The sequence below is a fragment of the Patiria miniata genome, unplaced genomic scaffold (genome assembly GCF_015706575.1).
Source record: "Patiria miniata isolate m_02_andy unplaced genomic scaffold, ASM1570657v1 HiC_scaffold_29, whole genome shotgun sequence".
Lineage (NCBI taxonomy): Eukaryota > Metazoa > Echinodermata > Asteroidea > Valvatida > Asterinidae > Patiria > Patiria miniata.
Window position 1 is genome coordinate 16,692,101 of NW_024037068.1, and position 16,916 is coordinate 16,709,016.

Below are 16,916 nucleotides of genomic sequence, written 5' to 3' on the forward strand. Positions count from 1 at the left end.
ACATATTGCAGTTAAAAGTTGCCTACTTGGAGACTCTTGCGATTTTCCAACTCGTTCTGGCAAGAGTCCGTGTTTTTGTATAGCCATGTATTCAAGTGTCATCCATAAACATGGAAACACCTAGTCTGACTATCACCCATCGTCCAAAGGAACCCTCTCTCTGTGGTCCTGTATTATGTGCAAGGGAATATTCCATAGACTAGCACAGAGCATGGGCGTCAATCCCGGGGGGACAGGGGGACATGTCCCCCCACTTTTTGAAGGATGGGGGACACAATATCAAATGTCCCCACCGATTTTTGAACTCGTGTCTCATTTACGGCCCTATTATGTACTACAATGTATCTTTTGCTTAGAAAGTATTGGTTAAAGTGGTCAGAAATTGCCTCAGATCGCACCACAGAGCATTTAGAATCCAAAATTTTTCGGGGCCCTCATAAAGCGGGCCCCGAACCCTATGCCTTTAGCTGAGAAAACCTCTAAAATTATGTTTAAATTAATAACTTTTGCTAAGAAAATATTGGTTAAAGTGGTCAGAAATCGCCTCAGATCACACCACAGAGTATAGAATCCAAACATTTTCGGGGCCCCCTATGCCTTTAGCCGAGAAAACCTCGAAAATTACGTTTAAATTACTATCTTTTGCTAAGAGCATATCGTCACCGTTTTCACGAACAGCCACATACTATATATATTATGTTGATTTTGAAGTAAAGTGTTTTCGAGATAATCACAAAAGAAGTTTCTCATATTTTAAAACTGCAAGAAATACTACTTTGCAACAACTTTGTGCAGCAAGAAAACCATCACACGATTCTACGTGAGCTGAAGTTTTACATAAACCCGGTAATAAGACTTAATAAAGCAGTTAATTAGTGGAAATTAATTAGTAAAGATATGTGGCTCTTTGTGAAAACGCAAATTCACGTTTCCGACATATTGGCCCTTTCTGTTCAACGTGTATTTCCATAGGCGCGCGTGAGTACGCGCGCGCGCCTGAAAATGTAACAAAGATATGTGGCTCTTCGTGAAAACGCAAATCTCATTTGACCTACTTTTACGTATTTCCGTGCAATGGGTTTTGTACGCGTTCAAAGGGCCAAAATGTATGTGGCTCTTCGTGAAAACGCAAAATGCAGTTATCGAGATTTCTGCCCCTTGCAACATTAATGTAACTTAGAAATTAATGATGTTTTGCTTACAGAAACATGTCAAAATGGTTAAGTACATTGTTTTAATGCGAAATATCGAAAAAAATCAAAATCGAAAAAAATTGTAATTTTGGAGATATGTGGCTCTTCGTGAAAACGGTGACGATATCAAATCATTTTTTTCGGGGCCCTTAAAGCTATAGTCCATCATTTGTAATTAGTGCATTTTGTTCGTTTGAAGCAACAAAAGTGTTCAAAATCTAATGAAGGATACTGAGCAACTAACCCGATGAAGTTTCAGCTAAGCTTCAGCTGTACATTCCGAGAAAAGCAGCGTTCTAAGATCTCAATTTCAAATCAAAAATTACTGAATCATTTTTTCAATTGTTTTGAATTGCAGCTGTACGCGGCGTCGCGCACTGATCCGACGAATTATAACAACCGCGCGCGCGTGTGCGTCGTTCCAATACTTGTGCGCGCTGCGCTGAATAACAAAACGAACTACTAATTTATATTTTCCAACGGTGCTTCTTAAGAATCACCGTTGGAAATGCCTTCTTTCGTTGATTACTTCAAAATGACAGCTTCCCAGAAAGAATAATTTCACAGGGAGTTTAGTTCCCTTACTATCTTTCAACCAAGTATGTTTTTCAACAGTAATTACGCCAGTTACTTTTCGGATGGCTGCAAATGATGGACTATAGCTTTAAAGGGAAAATACAACATTTGCAAACATCAAAAAATAAAACTACCAAATCATTTTGAAATACCTTGCTGGACTGTTAGTGAATGGCAGTGTAAAGCATCCTGTTAAATCATGGCACCTGGTATACTGTCATTTTCAAGAAAAGTGGTATTTTTGTATCGATTTCCAACGCTGATCGGCCGATCAGCGTTGGAAAAAACTGGCTTTTTTTCAAATACTGGCCCCAATTGACCATCGCACTTGTTTGCAATCGATTACAAACCTATGAACGGGTACGAGCCAGCTAGACTGGTTCCCTGACCTTACAATTCCCCAATGTATGTAAAATGCTCTGTTTCTTCTTATATGGAGTCAGGGAACCAGACTTCAGGAAAATGATTGTTTTTCTTGATTTTTATAGCATTTTCGAACCCAAAACCTCAAAAAAGTCAGTGTAACTATATTTGCTATATATTTCCAACCCCCCAATTCCATCCATTTCTGAAAATTACAGCAAAAGCAAATGATGTATATTCCCTTTAAGCTAAGAAATAGTAGTTAAAGCATGAAAGAAAGTGGTAATTGCCTCAGATCACGCCACAGAGCATCTAGAATCCATTTTTTTCGGGGCCCTTTAGTGGGCCCGAACCCCACGCTTTAAGGGCTTTGCGCTTCGCGTTCGCATCAGTTCTGATCAAGGTATGCCCCCCCCCCCCCCCACACTCTTTTGAGAAGCGATTGACGCGCCTGGCACAGAGATGAGAGCATCGTTAAAAAAATACAGAAATTATGCTGGGCATGCGCAGAGGTGATCCATTCAATGGACTAGAAGAACGGTCCCCATGGGGTTGGGGACCAGTCTTCTGTTGCTTCAGTGCTCAGCACCGTCATGAGTCCAATTTCGTAGCAATAGCCTTAGGGGATAGGGATCTAGTTATTTCCTTGCCCTAAGAACAGTAGTACCTGAGTTCACCCTGGTGGCGCGCTCTCAGAACCCCTGAATAGGAAAATTAACGTGAGAAAATATTCATGCCGTGTGACCTCTTACTTTCAGTCTCTATGTGCCATTATGTACCAGTTTAACAGGCAAAGTGTGATTCAAACTTTCGGTTTAAAAATGTATTTACTTCTATACATAGCACATGAACTACGATGAATTTTTAAATTCTTTATGTAACATCAAACTTGGCTTCTTTTCCGATTTCTAGGTTTTTCTTTCATTTATACAACAATATATACATATAACAAACTTGGCTTATTTCTGTTTTATAACAACTCACCCACATATTCTGTATCTTGATTGGCCAAGAGCAAGTCACATGGCATTCTCTATTTTTGGTATCTTGTTGTGCAGGGCAAAAAAGTATTATACCCGTAGCAACCTTGATTAGCCAAGAGCAAGTCACATGGCATTCTCTATTTTTGCTATCTTGTTGTGCAGGGCAAAAAGTATTATACCCGTAGCAACCAAAGTACTATACCCGTAGCAACCAAAGTACTATGTGATGAGAGAACCGATAATTGTGTGCGAATGCATGTCGGGTGGGCGCGTTGCGCGTATTGTTCCCAAGCTCTATCTCTACAGAGCTGAGTTCAAACATTTCATGAAGGGGTATTATTTTGGAAAAGTGTGAGTAAACTTTCACCTATTCTCGTATTCAAATTTGAAGTACATTCAAATGTATTGAGATTTAATTAATCAGTTATCGCTGAAAATCAAACAGAATATGTGGGAGAGGTGTTTTAAAACAATGGAGCATTCTGTTTACCCTCGGCTTCGCCTCGGGAAAAATAGAATGCTTCGTGGATCACCGAGGGAGGCTAGTTTTGCTACACCACTCGAAGCAGTCAATATTTGTATATAAGTGGACACAAGTAAAATGTTCGTGTTTAAACATAATTATATTCTCCTACTTTAGCTTTCTTTGTTCTCTTTAAAGCGGATAGCATTATCAGGTAGGTCTACTGTTGACCCATTAAGGACAAATATCGGTGTCGATTATGGAGGGTTTGCACCTTTTGAACGCTGATACATATATCTGAAGCAATCCAACCAAAATATGATCATGCTCACATGCCATTTTAATGCAAGGGTATGCTTATTTTTATACTCAGAGGCGGTATAAGCTGACAGAGAAACAAAACATTTCCCGGTTATTAGTCGTCACGTGACTTACAAGCGTGGCTTGTATGGTTTCCGAGTAAACTTACATGAATTGCGAATTCCTTTTGTTTTTCAAATGCAAATATGTAGTTGACCGTACCTGTCCGCGTGACTGTCACTCTCGGTTTCTGATTGGCCAGGCAATGCGCGGAGGCGTTGCCTGTTTGCATGAGTGGCAGTTGTTGCCTGTCGTCGGTTTTCAACCCTGTGTTTGGTACAAGCCGCCTCAGCACCGCTTTCGCGCGCCCGTCAAAAGGTACCACAGTTGTGTTCAGGCTGGCTTTGCAAAGGACGAGGACTTCAGAAAACTGTTCTGAAAATCGATCATTCGTTTATACTTACAGGAGCTTTTATTGGCATACATTCGTCATTATGGGTAAGAACTTTTTTATATTTGTTTACCAACATCACAATATGTCCATAGAAGGCATTACGTTAAAGGGAATATACATCATTTGCTTTTGCTGTAATTTTTAGAAATGGATGGAATTGGGGGGTTGGAATTATAAAGCAAATATAGTTACACTGACTTTTTGGAGGTTTTGGGTTCGAAAATGCTATAAAAACCAAGAAAAACGATCATTTTCCTGTAGTCTGGTTCCCTGACTCCATATAAGAAGAAACAGAGCAGTTTACATACATTGGGGAATTGTAAGGTCAGGGAACCAGTCTAGCTGGCTCGTACCCGTTCATAGGTTTGTAATCGATTGCAAACAAGTGCAATGGTCAATTGGGGCCAGTATTTGAAAAAAAAGCCAGTTGTTTCCAACGCTGATCGGCCGATCAGCGTTGGAAATTGATACAAAAATACCACTTTTCTTGAAAATGACAGTATACCAGGTGCCATAATTTTACAGGATGCTTTAGACTGTCATTTACCAACATCCTGTTTAGGTATTTCGCAAAAACTTGGTAGTTTTATTTTTCGATGTTTGCAAATGTTGTATATTCCCTTTAACCGAGAAGGGCGTTATTGCCCTACTGCTTCGACAAAATTATGGCGGTGGACATGGATCACCTTTGTATCAACAGCTTTCCCCAAATATCCGATTTATATGTGTTTTTCGAAACCTGGTCAGCCATAGAACCTGAAAGTTTACCCCTTTGGTGGCGCGCTTCCGGAACCCTTGAATAGGAAAATGTACCTGCACAATTTCAAATAATTGCAATAATTTTTGGTACATTGATTTCTTAACTAAATTACCCTCGAAAGAGGCCTTTGTAAAATTGAATTGTAAGTAGTGTCTCAATTTATGGAAACTGAAAAATCGCCTGACGTGAAGGAGAAATATCGTGCTCAAAACTGACCTCTCACTTCCGAAAATCTCAAAAGCATTTGGATTAGTGAAAATCGGTGTATTCGTACGAAGATGAAAATGTATACAAATAATTTGTGGCGGTTATCGGGTGAAATTGAAAGTTAAATAGGAGACTAATATGTCTTGTAGGATGTAAACTTTTTTGAATATTAGCATTTACAAACAAAATCTAAAACGGCCTTTGATAGGAAAACTGTATTTAAGCCAGCACGACTAATCCACAACCCATCGGCTCTTGGTAGGTTAACATTTGCGCCGTTATACATTTCTGTTCTCACGCAAGTACACCATGTGAACATATTTAATGTGAACCAACAATGAAATCTAGGAACGAAAATGCCCAATGTGACTACAGTGAAAAAACGTTCTGTCAAAACTATACCAAGGGAAAAGGACAACCCAGTGTAAATGCCCACATGGTTCCGGGTTCCGAAAGCTTACCGCGTGAACTTTCACTTTCATGATCTATTGCATTGTTCTTCCTCCTTCCGGACCCAACGAGTTTTATGAGTTATTTTGATTATTTAAAATTAATCGAGAATTCACCCTGCACGATTGTGAAGCAAGCGTGCGACTTTTTAGATAAAACATGCTAGTTTGTTTCAAGGGCGGATCCAGAACACAATTTTTTTGGGGGGCCCAAAAAAAAATTGTGTCTCCAAAAAGTGGGTCAACAAATTACGGCGTGGGGTTCGGGGCCCGGGCCCACTTAAGGGCCCCGACATTTTTTTTGGATTCTCGATGCTCTGTGGTGCGATCTGAGGTAATTGCTGACCACTAAAACCAATGTTTTTTTAAGGAAAAGATGGTGGTGTACTCATTGTCTGCCTTAATTGCGACGTCACAAAAAAAAACCAATTGGTTTCTTTTGGGGGGGGGGGCATGGCCCCCTTTGGCCCCCCCCCCGTATCCGCCCTTGGTTTGTTTCACTACAGTTTGACTAAAGTAGGCCCTATTTTTCAATGGAATTTTTGTGTGTTTTCAGGTTTGTTTTTCTTCATTTAATTTGTTGCTTTTTGATAATTTGATCATTTACTTATTTTACTCAGCACTCCGTATTATAGGATTTTTTTTTAATATCCGAGTGCTGCTTGGGAAAAGAGCCCATTTTCTTAGAGAAAATTGGCGAGAATAAATAAAGTTCTGGTGTTTTTCTTTTTCATAAACATTAAGTAAAAGCCGATTTTGTTTTAAGTTGTATATTCCATCTTAATTGCGTTATTACTCTTTCAATTCTATTTATTTATCTTCACAATGTAAGTGTGCTTGGCCATGTGTTTCAGCTATCGTCAGTTGAAGTCTTTTAGCGATTATGCAGTTCGTTTTTAAATTATTTTGAAAAGGAATTGCAACATTTCATAAAACAGGGCAAAACATTTCCTCTCTCAAAAATGTTGACATTGTTCAAGATGACAAGGAATTGTCTAGCACAGCATTTAAAATAAAAATAATGTTCAGAATGTTGAAACTTAAACACTTCAAGAAAATGGAAAACGTGGAAGATGCAGAAAATATTTTTCTTTGGGGGGGGGGGGGGTTTACCGGTATCGTAAAATGCAAAGGCAAACAACAATTAGGTAATCAAGAAAGTAAATAATATTTGTCTTCAATGTCCCAATACGCTGAAAAAAACGTGATTTCTGATGGACATCAGTGTATGAATTTAAGGAAAATGTAAATTGTTTTAACATTTCCTCACCGAAAAAAAATATATCGTTAGTGTGGTTTACAGTTTTGTGGTTCCTGTTCTTGCAGATGGGAAACTGTTGACTTTTCTGCTGGTTCTTTACGCAGCTTCCAATGGTATGTTTAGTTCTTTTTATTCGTTTGTTTAGTTTTGTTGCTTCATGTATTTCCTTATTTTCACAGTGAAATGAACTGATGAATGATGGACTTGCAGAAGGCGGTGTCAAATAATATTCAATGTTTTTATTTTTCAAGGGATTTGGGAACAGTTCACTTTAACCACGGATTTTCACCAATCGCAATGGGTGCTGTTTTCATGTTGAAAGGATGTATCTCGAATATCGAGCGAATAAATGAATTTGAGGTCATTTAAAAAAAAAGAAAGCGCATGTTAGTTAGTAAACCCACGTTTTCTAATGAGAATTTAAACTTGAAAGAAATATGCATCTTTAGTTGTTAACCCCATATTGTTTTCAAATGAAAAATAATATAATATTCTCAGAATAGTGAAGTATTTCCTAAAAATCGTGTAAATTGCTTCAAACAGTAATTCTCTCCTCAATTTTAACCCCCTAGATTAACACAGACTTCCTAGATTCTTTTAATCAAATTTTATCTGCCTGATTATTCTTCCCATCCCAGGGCCAGGCCCCGTCCCGCCAGATAGTAAACTACTCGCATCAACGTGTTCTTCTCGGGCTCCGTCTTCTACATTCATGAGATTTGGGTGGAAACGATTCTTCCCTCAAAACACCTGATGGGCACTGGGCTACCCGCCCCCCCCCCAAAAAAAAAAATCACCCTGACTCCTCCCGTATCTCACCCCACCTCTAATCGTCGGGTACTCTTTCGTTATTGTTTATGTTTGTTGTTTGCTTCATTTGCTTGTCTTGTTTGAGTGTGCTAAGTTTTGACTACCCTCCTAGTTTCTCTGTATTCTCCACATTCTAATACCTTGGCACCTTAGACCTAGAAACCTACGTCGGAATCTTCAATATTCATTAACTGTGTTATTCATTATATCAACTTGTCGCACAACTGAACTGATGAACTGTTGTGTTGAACTGGTTCACTAAAATACAATAAAGACATAATAAACTTGGATTATTATGCGAGCAAAATCCACCATCTTGTCCACAGCCCTGACCGGGTCTATCTCCTCGCTGTCTAAATTCGGAATGATAATGAGGAAGAATCTCCTTCCCGTACTGTCTTGCTGATGATGTGATTAAAAGCAAGTCCTTGCAAAAATACTTGACACTGCACAGGTCTTCGTACGACCTAAGTCAGCCGCGAGATCCCTACTCGACCACACAGGCAGAGGAAAAAGCGAGGTCTCTGTGGAGAATGTAATGTTTAGGGTTCGAGTGTGACCCTCATCGCCAGATGACGAAGCTCCCGTAATAAAAGGGACTAAAGCTTTTACATTGCGTCACCCGATCTCTAAGGGCAATGAACACTGTCATAGGCCAACTTCTAAAACGTCCTCCCTCCGCTACTTGATGAATTTCCACACTTTGGGGGGTATTTTCCGGCTGTTTTTGTGCCGATCTAGCAATCAGACCACCAAGCTGTGGAGACGCCGGAATTGCTAGTGATGTATTATCTGTCGCCCCCAACGCTCACAAAAATGCAAATAGAAATTCTCTGTCACGATAAAGAGAAGTTCCATTGCACGGTCACACAACCAATTAGATGACGAACATTTATGCGGACATTTATCGAAAAGGTCCCCAAATCTATATACGTATCTGTTATCTCAATTTCTATGAATCCTTAAAAATTGTTATTTCATGAGTAGTTGAACACTAATATTATCTACGTATATTCCGAATTTCACCTTAATCTGGTGTTCCAAACGCTTGTGCTAGTAGACCTTGTACTGTCACCGAGGTAAATTTCGACTCGGATTTTTTTGCCGAGCAAAAAATTACATGTGGTCTACGGCACGTTTAACACACCACAGCCGATATGTTTGCCGTAACGGTGACGTGCGCGATATTAGCATATTTATTAGTGTGACTCGGAGTGACTTCGCGTTGGGCTCGGTATCGACCAATGGAAGCCTGCCAAAGAGTTTGACGTTTATTTATTAATAACTCGTAATAATATGGATAGTGTCCTTATTACTATTTTTGAGTCTTGAAAAAAGATTGACAGATGTTGCAAACGCCATTTTGTTACAGCTGTTATGGCGCAACATGCCGGCCCACATTTGTTGTTATTATTATTATTTATTCGACCATCACAAAAACAAAACAAAACAAAATTGAGTAAAACGTGCATAAAACAACAACCAACAAGTACAGTAAGACGGTAGCGGGGACCTGGGACGAAAATCCGAATACATGACAAGACAAATGACAGTTATGTGGGTCAGGGACCGCAAAAGTAACATGAACTACTATTACCCGCGGGTATGCAGCCCCGCACATAACGTTGAAAAGCAGTGTTGTAGTCGAGACCTGGAAGTCCGAGACCGAGACCGAGACCGAGACCTTGAGGTCCGAGACCGAGACCGAGACCGAGACCGAGACCTGGAGGTCCGAGACCGAGACCGAGACCTGAAGGTCCGAGACCGAGACCGAGACATCGAGACCACATGTGTAAATTACATACATGTAATAAAATTAGACTCATAGTAATTGAAATGAAAGTCTTTTATTGATGTAAAACAAACTGAGTATGTCTTGTGCTGTTAGATAATTACTGTTAAATCCTTTGTGTACTTGTTTCACAATAATACTGTACTTGATAATACAATAGTTATTAACAACCATTTGTTCTGTCGGATTCTGGAATGTGCCAGAAAAGTTTTTTTTTTGTATAGGTACAGGTCCCTTTCACAGAATATCTTCATTGCACTTCAGAAACATCAACATGGACAGCATCTCTGCTGACAAACGTGCACGATGTGGGCGCATGATGATCCCTCCCCTGCTGAAGATTCTCTCCACAGGGGCAGATGATGCTGGCACTGAGAGAACTTTACATGCCAGCTTGTACAGGGTTGGAAGCTTTTTGGCCATGTCCTGCCAAAACTGTAGCACTCAGGATAGATTGAGATTCGCTGACCACCTGAAGATACTTCACAAGTTGCCGCCTAGTTGTGTCCTCTTGTGAAGGCCCCCCACTTCTGTGTCTGTGTCGGCTATATTTGGCGAGGAGGCGTGGAACTTTCGCAGGAACTTCCTCTTCCTCTTCACTTGATGTTGAAATACCATGGGTATGGGGGGTGACATCTTCAGAAAGAGAGTTAGCATCAGCCTCAGTGATGACCAAATCTAATACAAAACATTAAAATTTAAAAGATTCATTCAGGGTAATAGTTATATTAGTTTTGGTTTCCCATGGTGCAGACAGACTGACGCATTTGTAGAAGCATTTTAAAGCCACAAGACAGGCAACTACCTCTTTTGTGCAGCAACCTCGAAATTGCAAACTTAAATTTTCAACAGCCAATACAAAATCCATACAAGTTAAAATTAGTTTAACTTTAAATTACCTTGCAACATTTCTTTCAACTCCTCCCTGGTGTGTCTGAGGGAATATGCATCTGTGTCAATGACGACATCAATGTCTACCCACTGGTCATGGTCATGCATTGTTATTGGGGGTGTTCTTAATCATAATAATGAAAATTTAAATAATGTTAATTTGTGTTACTTACTTGGCTTTATGGGCACGACTTAAATGCCTAGTGAATGCTGAACTCGATTTGTGGTTGAGCAGAAAATGCAAACTGCAGAATGTTTGTTGTTACCTGCTTTGGCGTCCATGATCTCTTTATGGTCCTTAAAACCAAATCTTATCACAGCAGAATTACTGGACATCTTGCGTAAATTGTAAAAAAAAAAACAGCGAAAACTTTATTTTATCGTGCTACTCTAGCGAACTCGTACTGTAGTGAATGCTCCTGTTTGCACCATGCGCCATGCACCTGTTTACCATTCACAACGAGTAGTTCGTGTTTTGGTCGTAGCTAGGAACTCGCTCCCAATTTTTATTGAACTCATGATGCGCGCATGAAGCCGATGGCACAAGCACACACATGATCGCTGCGTGCAAGCTCACACAACCAAAAGCGAGGTTGTCTCCACGTACTGCAAGTTTTCTAAAACTATTTGCTATCTGTTTATCGTGATAAATGATCTCGAACGAATACGGTTAATCGAATAAATTTGTGCAATGAATATATTGTACACAATGGGAAATATTTGCGGGTCTCGATGTCGAGACCAGCAAAATATCGAGACCGCCGTGGTCCGAGACCGAGACCGAGACCGAGACCACAGGGTACCGAGACCGAGACCGAGACCGAGACCAGCAAAAAGTGGTCTCGAGACCGGTCTCGAGACCGAGACCGGTCTCGAGACCTACAACACTGTTGAAAAGACAGATTAGTGTCCTTTGTTAATTCAGATTTGTGTCCTTTGTTAATTTGCCATGAGCTTCGCATAATGCGAGTTGGCATGCGGTGTCTGTGTCCCTCAACGTGCCGTCGGGCCCACGAAGCTGTATCCGAATCCGTCGTCAAATTGCTTGAGTTGCTTTAATTAAAGATAGTTGGTTTTATTTTGTTCAGCAAACCTGTCTACAACTGTCTATCCGCTCGCTGTGTCGATCCCTACGGGGTGTGGCGACCATGTCGTACCGCGCTGCCACACAGCCATAACACAGCTTTGAAAAATGGACGTACACAAGCTTATTTGTCAAATTTTGATCGAAAAATACTAAACAAATCAGAACGATTTTTAGCACATAGTTGGATCATTATAAGGGAAACACACTCCCAAAGTGGCATGAAAATACGCTCTTTAAAACGGGATAATTCGATGTCCAAAGATTTTGCTCGCGATCATCAAAATGACTGTGTATGTAACGGTGATTTGAGTTTGTTTCATTCAAAATTATGTATTACGTAAGCCTTACAAATTCTCCTTCCTAACGGTAAGGCTGCGTAGGCAAGAGTTCAAACATACATGTTTAATCGGCTTGCCGAATCGACTCCTTGCACAGAGCGCCCTCAATGAGTACAGGTTTCGATTTTTTGTTTGCAAAGATAACAACGTAAGAACAGAGTGTCTACTTATGGGAATCACCGAGGAGCAAAGACCTGTCCTGGTGAGGGCGCTCTTTGCAGATGGTCTATTGACCCAATGCATTTCTTTTCACTTATTGAATCATCAGCTGTTGCTCTCAAGTGCCATGTGTGTGCGCATATAGTCTGCAAGGACGGCGAGATTGGCGAACTTCGGATTTGCCCGGATATCCCTAGACGCGTGGCCGACCAGTGCTTCAAACTGGACGGGAAGGTTTCTGGATCTATTAAAGGCATGGGCTAACCTTTATTTATTCCATATGGGACCCATATGGGTTATCCAATGTGCGGGTCTACCTGGGCTTTTCCATATGGGAATAACCTGGGCAAGCCGATATGGGCCAAAAATGGGGTAACCCATATGGCCCTCATAATGGGTAAAAACTGGGCAGACCCATGTGGGCAGCAGAATACGGCCGGCCCATGGGTAAAAAATTTGGGCAGAATACGGGCTGGCCCATATGGGTGTCGTATGGAGGGGAGAGGAAACTGGGTAAAACCCATGTGGGAGGAATACTGGCTGGCCCATAATGGTTCTCATAATTATGGGAAAACGTGGGCCTGCCCATGTGGGCAGAATACTATAGCTGGCCCATATGGGTGTCATTAAGGAAAAACCTGGGCCTTATGGGTAAAAACTGGGCAAACCTATGTGGGCAGAATACGGGCTGGGCCATATGGGTGTCATTAGGGGAAAAGTCGGACAAAACCCATGTGGGCGGAATACTGGCTGGCCCATAATGATTCTCATATGGGAAAACGTGGTTCTGTCCATGTGGGCAGAATCCGGGCAAGCCCATATGGGTGTCATAAGGGAAAACGCTTTGCAAACCCATGTTGGCGGAATACTGTCAGGCCAATGTGGGTATCAAAGGGGAAAACCGTGGGCAAACCCATGTGGGCAGAACCTACACCGCCTGGCCCATAATTATGTGTGTCATATGGGGGAAATCAGGGCAATCTGATGTGAGTAGAATACGGGCGGGCATGGGAAAAACCTAAGAAAACCCACGTGGGCAGAATACGGCATGACCAATTTCGGTGTCATGACATTGTAGGGAAAACTTGGGCAAAGCCATGTCGGCAGAATGGTCCATGTATGATTTTGTTGAAGACTTATTAGAGGAATGCTTTGGTCACTTGTAATTGACATTTAAACTGAGCTTCCGGTAGAGAAGTTAATTTCAACGTAGGTATGTTACTCTACCAAAATACTGAAGAATACATGGTCTGTCTAATTGCAAATTACGAACACGATTGGTGATTTTGTGTGAAGTTAGAAGAGAAATAAGTTTGTCTCTGTTGAAGAGAAATGGCTTTCAATTCACCTAGCTGTGAGCTACCGGCAGAACTAGTTGTTAATGTGAAATGATCGGTCAGGTACACTTGCCAATATGAATGGTGTATCCAATTAGAAATGATGGACACCAGTGATGGGTTTGTTGCAGAGGGAATGGCCTCTATTAAATCAAAGTTTGAACTTCCGGTCGATCCGGAAGTAAATGTCAAAGGAGGTCATATACAGTACGCAAATGTTGATCTACGAATGTTGCATCGAATTGCAAAGTATGAATATAATTGGTAATATTGTTGAAGAGTTTTAAGATATATAATTGATCAAATTTTGCACATCCGGTAGAGCCGGAAGTTAAGGTCAAACGAGGTCGTGTACACTGCCAAGTTGTTGTTCAATTAATTGCATATGGAATGGGGGTTTTGGTCAAGAGTTATAAGCTAAAAAAGTTGTTTAGAAAAATAGCTTGTCGAGCATTGTAGAGTGGCGTGCAAATAGGTCATGAATATTTATAACGTAACTGAGCATGCCCACTTGTGAAACAAAGCTTTGGGTAGAGCATAAGAATTGCTAACAGTGATTTTGGAACTGGAAATTATGGTGCGTATATGTAGGAAGTGTGTATGTAGAAGGGGCAAGCGAAGATAGGGAGGGGTGGTTACGGGGAAGGTGCTGATGGGGTATTTTGGGTGAGGATGTGATTTGGGCGGATTAAGGGCTGCACTACGGGTGGGGATTAAGGAGTTTTGGAATGATTGTGATATGGAGCATTAAGGGGGTGTATTAGCGGGGCAAATAAAGGTGATGTGATTTGGGAGATGGATGGGGTATAATGGGGATGTGAATTGAGAAAGACATGGAAGGGATATGATAAATTAACATTCAGGATCAAAATTAGGATAAGGATTAGTAAGACAGACCACACACACATAGTGCCCATATACTGCTGGCCCACCTGGGCCCCAGATCAATCCCATTCGATGAGCATAATGGGTCTACCACATATGGAGCCCATATTAGGTCAACCCGTATTAGCTTTCCATATTTTACCCCAGATGTTTTTGCCCATATTATTTTACCCAGATGTTTGCACAGGTGGGCCCTAGACCTAACCCATATGTGTTATCTGGGCTGGTCCATGTGGGTCCCACATGGATCTTGGGTGCAATATTTTTGGGGCCCATATGGGTCCGCCCTTATGAGACCCATATCTTGGCCCAGATGGGACACATATGCCACCCATATGGGCTTGCTACTTGGGAATTTTCTCCATCGTAATAAGAAACACTATAATAACCCATTATTGTTTTAGCAAATAGGGGTGCTTTATTCCGCTTTATCCGGGATACAGGCTGTAGAAACATGCACCACGTTCATAGCAGTTAAGAAACTTTATTGCAGTACCACAAAAATAGGTGAGAAAATTACAAGAAGGATTGCCCATAAGCTGTAAAAAAAAAAAATTTCTCACAACCTGGTGTGACATATTTTGACCACAGTACTATTGAACACCCTCAATTCTCCTTCAGGAGATAATGGTAAAATGTGGTTTGTTTTTCTTTACAGGAGACAGAATTACTTACAGTTACAGTGGCGTCCTTCGCGGCTGCAACTTCCTACGGGCAAACTTCGACGCTCCGCCCCTGCAGTGCTTCTCTGGCTCCAAGGCTACTACTTACTGGGAAGGCATGCTCACCCACATGTTGCCTGATGATTATAATTTAGATGTCACGGGCGACTTCTGCTTCTGCGCAGGCGACGGCTGCAACGGCGTAGACTCTCTCAAGCCGTTCCTCTGGTTGATCCTCACCGTGGGCTTGATGCACATGCTGCTGATGTAAATGACGGCTGGTACGTGTACGACCACCTATATGTGGAACTACGCACGGCCAAATGACATGTTTAGCTTAAACTCGCTTAGTTTAGAATGAGTAGCAGGTTACTGTTGAATAGTTAAACTGCTTTATTCTGCTGCTTTACTTTTACAGACTTTTCACTCAATTTAGTATGTATTATACTGCACTTGTTTCGCGTGTTATCTTGGCACCAGTTATGCATTTACCCGCGCGTGAACTTTTACCATTCCCATTTAATTATGGAACAAAATATAGCTATAAACCCACATGATATCTGCTAAGTATAAAATTATTGACTCTTTGGAGTGGTGTTGTAAAACTCGCCCCCTCCCCTCCAGGTGATCCATTGTGCATTCTTTTCTCTATTGATCACCGATGGAGGCTGGTTTTACTACGCCATGAGATAAACACCTCTCCCGCGGATTCTGCTTGATTACGGAATAATTTAATCTAAATACATTCAGCGGCGTGGCTAAGGGGCGTGGGAGGGGGGCCCAATAAAAAAAAAATCCGCACCCCCGAATCGCCTCCCCCTCCCCCCTAGAAATGCGGCAACTGGAGAAAAGCCCATACCTATGAGTTACCATGATTAGCGGCTTGAACATTAAGTGCCCGTTTTCCAAGATGTTTGTGTTTTTTACCAAAAACCTGTTTTCGCGAGTGACTGTTTATTTGAACGTCCGTTGAAAGCGAACAGTGCTAGCTAATTTTGACATTGACCATGAAACTGCCCCCCCCCCCCTACGATTTGCTTTTTTCGGAGGTTGGGTGTCAGTGCTGAAAGGTAGACTTTTTTTTTTTTTATCGGACACCCAAATGTGCTGATTTTGTACTTTTGGTTGCTTCGGATGTAGTGATTTGGTTGCTATGGATGTACTTTTGGCTGTGCACAGCAAGACAGCAAAGATAGCGAATGCCATGTGACTAGCTCTCGACCAATCAAGATACAGAATATGTGGGTGAGGTGTTATAACAAGGTGTTCAAAATGGTGTATAGTATTTCAAGGAAGCTGGTGGTAGGGTAATACAATATTGTTTGAATATCTCATCATCAGAAATTACCAATAATCAACTGCGCACGATTTACAAAGTAACTCTGGCTTGCTAATTACCATAACAGAAACTATTTACTCTTTCGCTCTCTTGTGTAATTGACCTATTGGCGTTCGTGAGTTAGCAACGTCCCTTAGACAGCTCTATGGAATTTGTGTACGTACATTTGTATATCATGTATTTCACAAACTGCGTTGACGCCATTCTACCGCGATGGGCTAATAAGCCATTTGCTATTAACCTATACCCTTTGGGATTTACATTTGAAAAACATCTTGTACACTGACTTGCTCAAAATGCTTGGCACATTTTAACTTTGATTTCTCTAGACCAATGGCACTGTAGCTAATAACATGATTTGGGGCAAGCTCTTGCATAGTTAGGAAGAGACGCTCAGCACAATAGGTGAGAATGGCACAAAGACACCAGACCATGCCGGAGCTGGGGGTTGCTAGCATAGGGCTTACCCCGAATCACGTGATATAGTAACAGTCTATTTGGTCGGGGAGAATGCAAGGTTAAAACGTGCGAAGCATTGTAATAAGTCATTGATCCAGATTGTATTCAAATTTAACTCGCAAACGGCTTATTGGCTACTCACTCTTGG

The 16,916-nt window shown here is 41.2% G+C and overlaps 1 protein-coding gene across 2 annotated transcripts; it reads right to left on the reverse strand.

Annotated features, from left to right (window-relative positions):
- Positions 1-9,650: 9,650 nt before the first annotated feature.
- LOC119735127 lies at positions 9,651-11,051 on the reverse strand. Of its 2 annotated transcripts, none has more exons than XM_038208827.1 (2): positions 10,769-11,051; positions 9,651-10,289 (listed from the first exon to the last, which is right to left on the reverse strand). In XM_038208827.1, the coding sequence occupies exons 1-2, from the start codon at positions 10,836-10,838 to the stop codon at positions 9,994-9,996; spliced, it is 366 nt and encodes a 121-aa protein (XP_038064755.1). In that variant the 5' UTR covers positions 10,839-11,051; the 3' UTR covers positions 9,651-9,993. The 2 variants fall into 2 exon arrangements, with proteins under 2 accessions (XP_038064755.1, XP_038064754.1); XM_038208826.1 differs by having other exon boundaries at positions 10,511-11,051.
- Between the last annotated feature and the right edge of the window lie 5,865 nt (positions 11,052-16,916).

Coding starts and splice junctions, on each gene's coding strand:
- LOC119735127 (XM_038208826.1), bottom strand. CDS start 10,610: ATGCATGACCATGACCAGTGGGTAGACATTGATGTCGTCATTGACACA. Junction 10,290..10,510: donor GTTGAAAGAAATGTTGCAAG/GTAATTTAAAGT, acceptor GTTTTGTATTAG/ATTTGGTCATCACTGAGGCT.